General features: G+C 41.4%; 1 protein-coding gene and 1 long non-coding RNA gene across 2 annotated transcripts in view; one reads left to right on the top strand and one right to left on the bottom strand.

Annotated features, from left to right (window-relative positions):
• The window catches only part of CLEC16A (C-type lectin domain containing 16A), a 311,322-nt gene extending 308,304 nt beyond the window's left edge, over nt 1-3,018 (top strand). The window contains exon 24 of the mRNA XM_083153350.1: nt 1,676-3,018. Coding sequence (XP_083009476.1) covers nt 1,676-2,049 — 374 coding nt within the window. The 3' untranslated portion in view covers nt 2,050-3,018. The remainder of the gene's footprint in view (nt 1-1,675) is intronic.
• A 20-nt stretch (nt 3,019-3,038) lies between these two features.
• LOC146020329 (uncharacterized) lies at nt 3,039-11,995 on the bottom strand. Its single transcript, XR_014450767.1, has 3 exons — nt 9,925-11,995; nt 6,390-6,471; nt 3,039-3,394 (listed from the first exon to the last, which is right to left on the bottom strand). It is a non-coding gene; the product is annotated as an uncharacterized LOC146020329 (long non-coding RNA).
• Nucleotides 11,996-13,522: the final 1,527 nt, after the last annotated feature.

Genomic DNA, 13,522 nt, shown 5'->3' with positions numbered 1-13,522 from the left:
TCAATGTACGGGCCACGGGATTCAAGTGGATAAAAGGTAGTTTTCAGTTTAAGGTTAGAATTCAAGGAATCAACCTCCTGGCTAGCCATTTGATCTACCATAGGTTTCCTTAGAAAATGCCGCTTTATATATATATATATATATACACACACACAGACACAAATATGCCTGCTTGCATGCACATTGATGCTTTTTGTAAAGGTCCATTTGACTGGTGTCAGAGCACATCTTTCTTGCTTTCTCATCTGTGATCTCAGTATTAGAGGCTATACACATGCTAATCCTGTGGCAGGATTAGTCCTGTCAGAGCATACTAATCTGCATTGGATTACCATTCAGTTTTTTCTGTGGGTGTAACTACTTGGCACCAATACAGTTTAGCTCTTGATAAGATTTTGGTAAAAAGAGGGAAATGCTTCCTGCAAGAATGTGATCACAAGTATTTACAGTGTTTTTTTTCCCATTTGCAGTTTGTTTGCATTATCTAGGATTTAGATTGTGATGTGTAATTAGTGGCGGTGTTCTGCAAGTGAAGTGATATTTTATTGCTGTTAGATAAAATCACCAGTTATTTGCATATTTCATTAACCATTAGCCAAGGCCCTACAGTAAAGTGAACAAATTTAGATTTCTAAAAGAACCTCTGTTTTCTCCATAATGTCTGGAGCAGCAGGAAGTGTACGAGAAACCTTGAGCTTCTTCTATGTTGCTTCCGCTTGGCACTGAGGAATAGAATTGCGGCGCTTCCTGTATGCAAACATAGTGCCATTAAACACAAAAAGTTAGACATGTATTAATTAGACAATGACAACAGTTAGCATTAGTTAGACATGCCATGGCACTCAAAATCCCAACACACGATTCCTTTTTTTTTTAGACTGACTTGTTGATACGTTACTGTTCAAGTGGGCCCAGAGGGAGAATAGAATAGTGTGCCAAGTACAGCGAGGCACTGTGCCCGAAGCATGGCAAGCACAGCAGTACACTTATACGTTGTGCATGTACACATATTGATTTCCCATGTTGACATTTTATTTTACTTGCGTCATTACTTTTGTCACTGTTGGACTAATGCATGTCTAACTTTTGTCAATGTCTAATGCATGTATAACTTTTGTTAATATCTAACTAATTCAAGTCTAACTTTTGTCAATGTCTAATGCATGTCTAATGTTTGTTAATGTCTAACTAGTGCATGTCTAACTTTTGTTAATGTCTAACTTATGCATGTCTTACTTTTGGTGTCAACCTATCGACTGTCTGACTAGACATTGTCTGTGACCTACAGTATACCACACCCTATTTTCTGAACCTAAACATGACAAATATGTTTTGTGACCTTGTGGAACTAATCACAGGAATTTTGATTCTAGCAAAAATATAGATTTAGCACACATGAGACCTTCTTTTGGTAGTAGATAATAATGTGTTTTTACTTAACCGTTGGAGTGCCAACGTTGCTGTGAGAGATCTTCAGAATATTCGCTTAAAATGCCAATGCCACTCACAGCAACTGTTATTTTAGTATAAATACATACAAATACAGCCAAAGTCAATTCATTGAAGTGTAGTTGAATATTGCGCCAACAAAAAAAGAACAGTCACTGTGAGCAGCACTGGCATTTTTAGCGGATTTGGAATACTATCTATAATTACAACTTTTTTCTTTTACCAGATGACTCTTCAATTCCTGATCAACCCCAAATGACCATGTATAGTCAGGTGGAGACCAACGATGAGACTCAGCCAACAGGCTCCAGAACTAGGAGGAGTTCCTTACGGAAGCCAGACAGCGAAGTAACCACTTTGGCCCCCAGCCTGACTCCAGCTCCCCAACCAACAATCTCTTTAATATCTGATGATAACACTGACGCTCTCAGCGTGGAATCCCTTACTCTGGTTCTTCCTGTTGATCCCCACAGTATTCACACATTCAGTTGTATTTTGGAAGCTGCAACAGACTCTGAGAATGATATCCAGACAGGAGACGAAAGTGCTGAGCTCAGTGACATTGCAAAGGCTGATCTGGCAGGAGCTGAAGAGCAGTGACAATGGAAATAAATCACATCTGTTTTATGATGTAATGTGGAAAGCCATATTATCAGCAACATTGAACATGACACTCTAATATCCAAATAAACCAGGACTTCCAAATCTGGTGTGTTCTCTTGGGCTGAGAAATACCAATGGATAATTCCGCGTACCATCCCATCCATGCTTTCTGTAAATGTTCAATACGCACATTAATGTATACAAGCTACTGGCCTGCTACTGTAAATGCTCTACACAATGGTTTCATGCTGCTAACATGACATGGTTTTTTTTTTTAACAACTAATAGTTGGATAGACTGTTATAAAACCACTGCAGTGAAAATGAATATACATTCTCTGTTACTTTCTGATTATATTTATATTTTGGTAGTAATTGCCTCTCTAGATTAGATACCAAATTCTATTATTCCAAACAATTGACATATTTTCTCAATGTCATTCGACTATGTGAGGCAGCAAGAATACTTTGCACTATTTGGCACTTTAGAGCATTTATTTACTCTGCCTGTGCTGTTATTTTGTCTATTTAGTAGTAACAAACTATTGTTCTTGCTATTCTGCCCCTGAAGTGATGGCATTCCCATGTTGCTATGGCAACTGCATCAAGGGCACCAACTGCCTCTGGTTTCCTGTTCCTGCTGAATTATTCACATTTTTGCTTTTAAAATACATAACAGGTGGAATTAAGTTATGGGCACTGAATTTTGTTTGTCAGTCATATTGGTTTTATGTATGTTCAACATTTATCATGGCTGTTTCTGAGATAACTAAACAAACCTACTGTATACATGTCAGTAAATGTACATTAATTCAGAGGGTTGTTATGTTTCCCAGTCACATTTTACTAATTTAAAACCGTATCGATATCCTACAGTGAAGTTCTGCAACTTCTTGTCAGATGGCTGACCTAGGTGTTTAATAAATAGAATGCTGTGGTAAAAGATACTTCAACAAATTAATAATCATATTGCTTTTTTGTGTTTCTTATAATTTTATCTGAATACAATATACAGGAAACATTCATGCGAGAAGTTCATGGATTACATTTATACATAACTCACACAGAACAGTAACATCTGGGACTGCAGACAGTACTGCCGTTTTGCTGATGATTTTCCGGAGTCCTCAGTAAAAGCAGTGGGCATGCAAATTATACAGTATATATATATACACCGTATATATATATATATATATATATATATATATATATATATATATATATATACTATAACGTTCTTAACTTCACATTTGAGATAAACAAGGTAGCTCTGGTTATATCTCCAGCCTGCTTCATATTAAGACCATATTCTTGGTATGCCTGGTGATGTACCTCACTGGCCACTGGAAAACAAAATCTGGTGATGAAATTTCACTGCAGCCTTGGGTGTGATTTACCTCACAATTTATTATCCTCCACAAAATACTTTGCTCCTTGCAGGGCCGCCATTAGGGGGGTGATGTGGGTACAGCTGTCCCGGCCTGGCCTCTCTGAGAGAGAAGGGCCCGGGGTACTCATTTTGCCCACTACACCCCCCTCCGCTGCCTGCGCTGCTCAGTGTCTGAACGAAGCCCTGCTCCTGGAGGGCAGGCTTCTTCACATCAGGAAGCTGGCAGCCATTTAATATGAGGCACCGGATGGTGAGCCAATCAGAGCTAGCATACCGTTAGCCAATCAGAGCAGCTACCGGTAAGCAAGCGCTGATTTGCACCACCTGGTGCTGTATATTAATTGGCCGACAGCATCCTGAATCTGATGTCTGGGAGCCTGGCTTCATTCAGCCACTGAGCAGCACAGGCAACACGGCAGAAGGGGAGCCGGGTGGTAAGTGAAGGAGGAGGGGCCGGGTCGGTGTAGGATCCTGGACTAGAAATCAGTCCCGGGCTCCAAATTCCTGGTGGCAGCCCTGGCTCCTGGAACTCCCTCTTAATGTATGATTGCCATTACCTGAGTTGAACAGCTAGTTAAGTGAAGTCCTGGAACAGAGTATTTTTTTTTTACCTAATGGAATAGGCCATATTGCAGGGTATGCAGACACATGAAGATTTACCTGCTCATGGAATAGTAGTTGAAATGTGAGTACCACATTAATTACACCCACTCGCACCACTGTCTGTGTATATCCCTTTTTCTCTCTGGCCTTCAGAAAACAGGACCATATATTTTGTAGATTTGATGTCTCCTGGAAACTTTTACAGGCAGTTTACATTTGTCATACGTAGTATTTTGAGGTTTTTATTATAGGATAGATTTATAATAGAATACTTGTTTTGTGAGCAGACTAGACATTCTATTCTCATGAGACAACTATTCTCATAGAAATTTGGCTCAGACCATATAGGAACTCCTATTGCATACAGTACTATACATATATTGTAGTACAGGTTGAGTATCCCTTATCCAAAATGCTCGGGACCAGGAGAATTTTGGATAACGGATTATTCCGTATTTCGGAATATTTTAATATTTCAATGATGTATTTTGAAGTATCTTGCATTTATGCTGTATAAACACATAATATACACACAAATATATTTTATTACCACATAAAATACACACAAACATATTTTAATTGTTCAAAAAACAAGGTTTCAAAACGTGAAACAAAATGTGTGAACTATCTCAGCACTGAATTTGAATGCCAAGCAATCATTGTCTTGCACATATATAGTGCCAGTTACATATCATGTCCCCAGTGATGCTGTTACATATGTCCCCAGTGAGTTTTTAGCAAAAAAAAAATTTTTTTTCACTTTCTGGAATGTCCGTATTTCGGAATAATTCGGATAACGGATATTCGGATACGGGATACTCGACCTGTATACAGTTCTCCAAAAAGAATGAAACCGCCTTACGGATGAAGCTGCTAAAATATATAGTTATTCCGTAAAAAAAAAAAATTATATACAAATAATCCCCTAGCCACTACTAGGGCATCTAATTCTGCTATAACAGAAATAAATAATAGATAGACCAACATTCAAAATGAATACATTCAGTTGGGAGGGAATTTTCCCAAAATCACAGGTGATTTTTTTTTTTTTAACCTCATTTTTTTTCAGCACATGTCCAGTTGTTCTAAAATCATTATTTTTAGGAAAAACTGTCAGGACTTGGTTCTAAACCCATTGGATAACACCCATAATGACTAAGCAACGGGCTGTTTCCAATAAGCCTTATTATCATAAATCAGTGGTTCCCAAACTGTGTTCCATGACACCCTGGGGGTGCCCTTGGTTGGTGCCCCAGGACCAATTAAAATGATTTATTGTCAATGTAATGGGCAAAACCAATGCTTGTGGCTTCCAATCATAACATATGTGGATAAACAGAAGCTAAACTGTCCCTCACCACATAACTGAACATAAAAGGATGACATATAAAAATAAATTACTTAATTTAATATTCTTTCACTCAATAAGAAATGTTTGGCTTAGGGGTGCCATGAAAAAAATTCTGATACTCTAGGGTGCCATAATTGAAAAAAGTTTGGGAACCTTTGTCATGTGTTCTTACCTATTCGGAGTAATGTCCTTTTCCACCATCCTGCCATGCACTGAAGACTTTGGTAAGTACTACTATGTGTGTTGTATGGACCGGGGGGAGGGGGGTGGGTGGCTGCTGCTGGTTTCTGTGTATGGGGTGCAGCTGTTGACTCTCTTTATGTTAGGTGCACTGATAGTGTCCTGGTGTACGTGTTGCTGCTCTTTGTGTGAGGGGTGCTGCTGGTGTCTCCATGTTTCTAGGGGTGTTACTGGTTTCAGTCTTTGGGGGGCACTACTATGTTTTGTGTATGTGAGGGTGCTGCTGGTTTTTCAGAGGGAGAACTGCCGGATTCTGCGTGGGGGGTGCAGCTGGTCTCTGTGTGTGGGGGGCAGTTCTGATGGTGTGTTTGCTGCGAGCTTTGGATGTAGGGCATGTCGGAGGGAGGTGACAGGAAGGAGGTAATGGGGCTGTTCAGCCAATAATGCAGAATAGCAGACTCATTTTAACAATTGTTTTCCTTTTTTGGCTGCAAAAAAATTGCGACCATTTATTTAAAATGGAATACTTTGAGAATACTTAAGAATGTGCATAGCAGCTGTGTTTTGAAAGAAAATGTATTATTATTATTATTATTGAACATTATCATTGAATATGCTCTAATCAGGTTGATTTGCCATTCTTTCAACTGATAAAGCCATCTCTGTGGTGACTGAGCTCAGTAGTTATTTGTGGTACAGGACCGCCTGCTTTGTCCAATGTTGTATGCAGGTGTTGTAGTCCTAGTCCTAAAATAACTTTACAGTGACAATTCCCACGCAATCAGTGGCAAAACCTGGCAGGCATATTACTCACCTGCTGTGATATTCAGCTTTTCCAGGTCAATCACAGTCCCCCACTTTCTCCGGCCGGTGGGTGTAGTTAGGGGGTATTCTCCCTTATGTGGACACATTAATTGGTTAGGAAACTGTATTGTTATTAAAAACAACTTTACAATATAGAAAACGTATGGTTTGTGTATTCTATTTATGCATACATTTTTCATATGCAAGTAGAATCAAGACTACTCATTCCGGAATCAGAATAGGATTTATAGGACCTTTAAAAGAAAAAAAAAAAAAAAAGTGGAGGTGGTGTCCATAGTGCCACGGTCAGGTTATGTAACTATCCCCTATTATAACAACAACCTGCACTGTTCAGTAGTGTTAATTATAAATGTACCTAGTAAGATGTAACAAAAGGGGGGGTGGGGTTCAGTAAGTTCAATAAATCAACAGTATTGGTAGTTAGACAGTCACATGCTCTATCTCAAGTACCTGCAGCTGCTTGGTTTTACATTTTCAAGTTTTTAAGTCCTCAAATTAGTTTGAGGTGACATTTTAAATAATTAGTATCTCTTCTAAGATATCTATTGGTGGCTGCTCAGTGTCTGGGTTTTTTTTTTTTTCGTTTTTTTCTTGGGGTGTAACCAGTAACCCTAATCCCCAGTTTTCCTTACTGTTCAGATTTATAATCACTTTAAATGTGAGATGGGTTTAACATTTTGGGTACATACAGTATAGGTTTTTTTTTTTTTGTCTTTCCACCTCCATTTGTATCACTTATTTTAGTTAATTGATTTTTGGTTATTTCTGTCAGTTATTATAGTTAGTTAGTTTTCAGCCAGATTCTTCTAGAGGGAGGCCCAGAACAGGCTCCCAAGGTCAAAGTTATGCTGAGTACGCACCAAGAGGTCAGACCGGGACCCCAACCCCCTGGTATTTATTCTGGGATTCAATGTTACCATACTGAAGTTTTCATCCAAATCCATCCAATGGAGGCTCAGAACAGGCTCCTCGGGTCAACATACACCAATGAGCGGTCCGACCTAGACCCCAAACACCCCCCCCCCCCCCCCCAAACCTGACCAGGATCCAACTGGACCACCTCGTGTTGGTTTAACCCCAATTGGTGCAGGGGTGTCCGAATGCCTAACTAGACAGACAAACAGACCAGTGAATGTTTATATATATATATATATATATAGAGAGAGAGAGAGAGAGAGAGAGTAAAACTCTCCAAATATAAGTGATGTCACCGCTAAATATAAGTAGCTATTTTGCATATAGTGCACAGTTATTTGTCACTGCCGCAGCATAATCCTATAATAGCATAGAGAATAGCAAGCAAAATGTGACGTCCCTGTGCAATAGCATTCTAGTTTACACCAAGCAGTCATTACTATTTTTAGCTGAACTTTGGAGTACAATCATTGCATATTCCCTATAATATACAAGGGTACACATTAATAAAACTCATTTTAGTTTCCTTAGGATGTACTGTAAGGAGTTCTTTCATACCCTGGGTGTAATTTATTTTCAGACACTTCTGTGTTGCAATAATGAACAATCTGAAGAATGGCTATGGTGTTTAGCAGGTTGTACCCTTGTTTCTATTCCAGCATTTTGTACTGATATTCCCCCAAAGAATGTATGCTCTCTTAGTATATATGCCCCATGTTTCACCTTGAATAATTTAAATCCAGTTCATGAAAGATTCAGTGATTCTGTATTTAATAAAAATAAGTTGACAATAATGGATTGATAAATTCATTTTTATTTCTGGATGACTGAGTGCATTGGGTGAAGATGTGGAGAAGCTTGGATAAATGCCAAGCTGTACAAGGAATACAGTCGGTCTGTGACGAATAGGTGCATAGAAATGACAGTTCTTATTTTCTCATCCCCCTCCCCAAACTGTACGTAGTAACATACTAACTTCAACCAAATGCAGCTTAATGGGCCTGATTCAGCCCTGATCACAGCTCTGGTGACTACTGGATGACCGTGCATGTGCGCGGTCTATAGTCTGCATGCGCAAGCCATCAATGTGACCAAAGCCAGCGATTGCTAGCCAATAAATATTTGCCCACCAACCAGCGTCACGGTGACCACCTCGTTGTTTGGGGGTCTGTGCATGGTATATTGTGCACATGTGCAGCTCCCTTTGCAAACAGCCCTTCGCAAGGATTTGGGCGGGCCAGGGGTGGAAGGGGACAGGGACGGGGGGTCGCCCATGGGACCGCCCAGTGTTTTATTGGCATCCCCATAAAAATGCTGGGAGTTCCCATGAGTTTGCAGGCAGGACGATGTGTGCCGGAGTGGGCGGCTGACCTCACAGAACGTCAGCTGCCAGCGCCGTCTTTGTCCTGGCGTTCACAAATAAAAATCAGCTCCCACTGTCATCTGTTTGAAAAGCCAGGAGAAACCATTCAGTGGTCGGCGACCGTCAAATGATTTCTCCTGCAGTGAAGGGATGTGTTCTCGTTCCCACATGGTAGGGAGGGGAATTGGCAGCAAGAAGGGGGGAGGGGGGATGTGTATTCCGCAGGGCAGTGTCTCAGGCACTTGGTAACTAGAATCAGACCCAGTATCCCATAATAATGCCAGCAATGTTATATAAAAAGATTATATTTCCTATATACAGTAAGGTAAACATTACAGGTCATTATGATGAATAAACATGTTTGTTTGACAAATTCTCTTGAGCAAAGCTGGGTGCAGAAGAAGACCTGCTGGGTGCAGAAGAAGACCTGCTGGGAGCAGAAGAAGACCTACTGGGAGCAGAAGAAGACCTACTGGGAGCAGAAGAAGCCTGCTGGGAGCAGAAGAAGACCTGCTAACAAAAAAGATTAATTAAAAGAAATAATCAAATAAAAAAATAAACTGATCCACTGCACTCTCCATTCCTAGATGTGGGGTGCATAAGCTGTGTCAAAAACACAGAGGCTCTGCACTCACAATATCACCCCCTTCCCCCCATAATAATTCTGTGTTTGCGTCTAGGGAATGTGGTAATACTGGTGATTTGCAGCATGTGCAGACAACAACTTGACCACATCTTATACCCTGTTAAACAAACAAACATACCAAAAATGGCAGCAGCACGAATGGTGTAATGTTTAGCATTACTGCCTCACAGCACTGAGGTCATGGGTTCGATACCCACGGAGTTTGGTTATTCTCCCCGTGTTTCCGTGGGTTTACTCCGGGTACTCCAGTTTCCTCCCACACTCCAAAAATGTACTGGAAGGTTAATTGGCTTCCAACAAAACTAACCCTAGAATGAGTGTGTGTGTGTGTTTACAAGTGGTAGGAAATAAAGATTGTAAGCTCCACTGGGGCAGGGACTGATGTGAATGTTCAAATATTATCTGTAGTGCTGCGGAATATGTGTGCACTACATAAGAAACTGTTAGTATATAAATAAAATAAATAAAGTAGCCCATTTGGCTCAGCATCCAGATATTTCCAGGCCAATGGCGGTACTTTGTGTTCCTGTACAAGCTGTCATCAATTTCCTGAACAGTGAGCAGTGACACACTCCAGTTTAGTTGCACTGTTGCACTTACTGTATATTTTCCTCTCTCCTCCAGTGATTACACATAATTCTGCAGGAAATGAAGGCATTCTATTAAAGATAAAAAGATCTGTGTACATCATTTAAGATAATATGAATGATTTAATCGTAAATATTTTTAAGTCATTCATTGCTTTCAGTTCCACAGAAGAGATAAGATCTTGGATAGCTGCCATAGCGTTGCATTGTTTCAACTCCCATATTTCCACCATGAGACAGGAAATGTCTACTACAGTACATGTTGTATATATAACGCTAGGAATAAAACAATGTGCTTTTAACTAAATCTGCAGAGTAAGTAAATTTAACACCAACATCATCCGGATCAGCGTTTTGCTGCCCCAGCCTGCCCGTGGAACAGGTAAATAAAATAATTAGGTACTTGTGTAGTTTCACAACGCCACTTACTTAGTCAGCGTAGTGTCCCTGTCAGCATCAGCGTCGTGTTCCCGCAGCCAGCGTAGTCTACGTCCCTGTCAGTATCGGCGTCATGTTCCCGCAGCCAGCGTAGTTCGCGTCCCTGTCAGCATCAGCGTCATGTTCACGCAGCCAGCGTAGTCTGTACCTTCACGGCTAACCAGCGCTTACATAGTTAGCGTAGTCAGTCAGCATTGTGTCACCGCTTATTACATTGGCATGACAAGTGTTCCTGAAACACCCCACTATCCACGCCAGCCTGAAGCGTGGTGAGCGCAGCGGTACGCGCCCTCCAGACCTGTTCATAACCCCACTATCAACGTCGGCGTGGAGTTGATCCTATAAAGTGCGGCGAGCACGAAGCGTGGTGAGTGGACGGGTAAAACGAGCCTGAAGCGTGGCGAGCAGACACGGATTACTTGATGTGTATTCTGCATCCCATCGCTGTGCTCGCCAAGCTTCGGGCTCCTTTTACGTGTCCCATCGCCATGCTTCGGGCTCGGTGGCTCACTGCACTCGCTACACTTTATAAAGTCAACTTCACGCCGACGTGGATAGTGGGGGTATGAACAGGTCGGGATGATGCTTCGGGCTGTGGTGGATAGTGTGGGGGTTTGAAATGGAGGCACGCGCTACCGAACCCCTAACCCTGTCTTCCTGAAGCAGACACGGGCAGGGTTGCTGAGATTACGGAGACACACTTGCGTATGAGTTGCTCGTGCGTCTCAGGCAGATGGAGCGTCCACCAGCGTTACCAGCGCTGTGTGAGAGGCGCTCACTAGGCTTACCGGGGACAGAGCTGCAGCTTGCGGAGACAGTACAGTGACTACGCTGCCTGAAGGGGACACTACGCTGACTACGCAGGGCTGCCGCTGGGCTACGCTGACAGCGTAGCGTAAGGTGGTGCTGTGAAACTACACAAGTACAATAATTATATTGTAACACATCAGGGAGGGGGAGGCTGGTGTTGTCAGTCCCAGGTCCAAAAACTTGTGATGGCAGCCCTGTCCTCTTTTTTTACTAGGCCCATCCCAGGAACCCTAAAACACACATTGATTGAGATGACTGAAGAACTCATAATAACCTCCATTCTTTCCCTTTATTAATATAATCTGTCTTGTTCAGAAAATGTGATTTGAATGATTGGACCTGCATTATGTATTAACCATTACTTACACAGCACAACAGAGCAAATTATTAACAGTTTTTTTTATCCTATGTAAATTGCAGCATTGCGGAACTGTGGTTCTTATGTAGAGTATATCCTAATCAAATAAGCTGATCATTAATTTTGTCTTTGGTCATATTACATACCATTATATCATGCACATATACCTGTACTTCCCCTACCTTTGTCAACTAATGCGAGCCTATTCTAATTAAATATTGAGGACAGGATATTCATGTCTGTAATATATTCTGTTTGTAGTTTGTATGCTTTCCCTGGACCCGTACTCCTGGTTTTACGGATCCATCTTGTCTGGGTTTCATGCATACCCTTCTCTTGGGTGTGGGTGCATGCTAGTTTATTTAATTAGGCTCCCAGCACACAGACCCTGACTGTGATTTTCCTTGTTCAGTCAGTCCTAAGGTGCGTACACATGTACAGATTTCTCTGTTTGCTCTATCTGGTGGGAACAAAAACCTGGAAATTTATGGGAGCAAATGACAATCAAGAAATTGTTCCCAAAAGCTTGAAAAGACAGTGATCAGTCAGACAAATTGTTTAACTCATTTTGATATAACAAATTTATCAAAGCATATCTTTTTTTCTGTTTTCCTGCATTTGGGTGGACATTTTTGATTGTCATATGCTCCCATACATATCCAGGTTTTTGTGCCCACCAGATAGATCAAACAGAAAAAATCTGTACGTGTGTACACACCTCTAGTCTGATTTGCCTGTCAGCATCTCGTGAAAGCCTGAAGTCTGTGTCCTTGCTGTGCATCCTGGGATTTTGTCGCAGAAGACTTGAAGTTTCTTTCTGTTTCTTGGTACCGGTTTCTGATGTCCTTGCCCAGATCTGTACAGATATAAGTGTCCTTTATCATCTGGGCATTTGTATTCTCTGCTTATTGCAGTGCAGTATTTTCTATGGGCAAAGTTATATGGTGTCTCTCTGGTATTCCCACAAGTGGTCCTTAGTGTTTTGGTGGGATCCAGCTCTGTGTTCTAACATCTTGCTGCAGATCTGCATGTATAGGTCTGGCTGTTAGGAATACTGTGTAATTATTAACTCCTTCATGCATTGTTGCATCACGGGTAGTGTGGTGGGAAACTATCATTGCTCCCTACTTTCAGAATTGCTCCAGATAGGGATCAATAGTCAAACAAGTTTATGTTGGGCTGCTGGAGGATTTTCCCCTGTGGAGGACAGTAGTGCCACATTATTGATTTGTTCCATGTTTACAGTTTTTTTTAGTTAGCAATCCTCTTGTATGCTCTAGATTAGGCATTCCCAACAACGGTCCTCAAGGCACACCAAAAGTGCCGGTTTTAGTGATATCCAGGCTTCAGCACAGATGGTTTAATTAGAATCCCTCAGATACTAATTAAGTCACCTGTGCTCAAGCCTGGATATCTACAAAACCTGCACTGTTGGTGTGCCTTGAGGACCGTCGTTGGGAATGCCTGCTCTAGAGGTGGTGGGCACCTTGTTTCCTTGCCAAGTTCAGGTGTCACTGGGGTTGGAGTGAACCTAATTTACTCCTTCGAACGTGGCTATTATTGGTGAAGTCTTAGCTCTGAAGGTGCCTATAGCCTCTGGAGGGATTAACAGAGTTAGGGTTGGATCATGGCCTGTCCTTTCTGGTAACCTGTTGTCTAGAAACCCCTCAGAGTCCTAACACTTTCCTGGTTCATACTGGCATTAATAACATCAGTTCACACCTAGAAATGTACTTACTGTAGGGGAGGACAGCTCTCCCGATAAGAGCTGTCCTTTGTGATCACTGCAGTTCTGGGTTCAGGACCCAGAAGTCCCTCTGTGCCTGCGAAGTTGTTGTTTTGTTGTGTGTGTGATTGTGGGGGGGGGTATGAAATAAACCCATAGACTTATATTGGGTAACACCATCTAGAGAGGGCATTGCCAACAGAGTCCAGGTGAAAAAATGTAATGCATTTTTGGCGATTTACTGTAGCTGCTATTTTTTACCTTTAGTACATCCCAGCC

The sequence above is a fragment of the Crinia signifera genome, chromosome 7 (genome assembly GCF_055691185.1).
Source record: "Crinia signifera chromosome 7, ASM5569118v1, whole genome shotgun sequence".
In the NCBI taxonomy this organism is placed as follows: Eukaryota; Metazoa; Chordata; class Amphibia; order Anura; family Myobatrachidae; genus Crinia; species Crinia signifera.
Note: the sequence above shows the minus strand (reverse complement) of the source record. Positions and strands in the feature narration are given on the sequence as shown.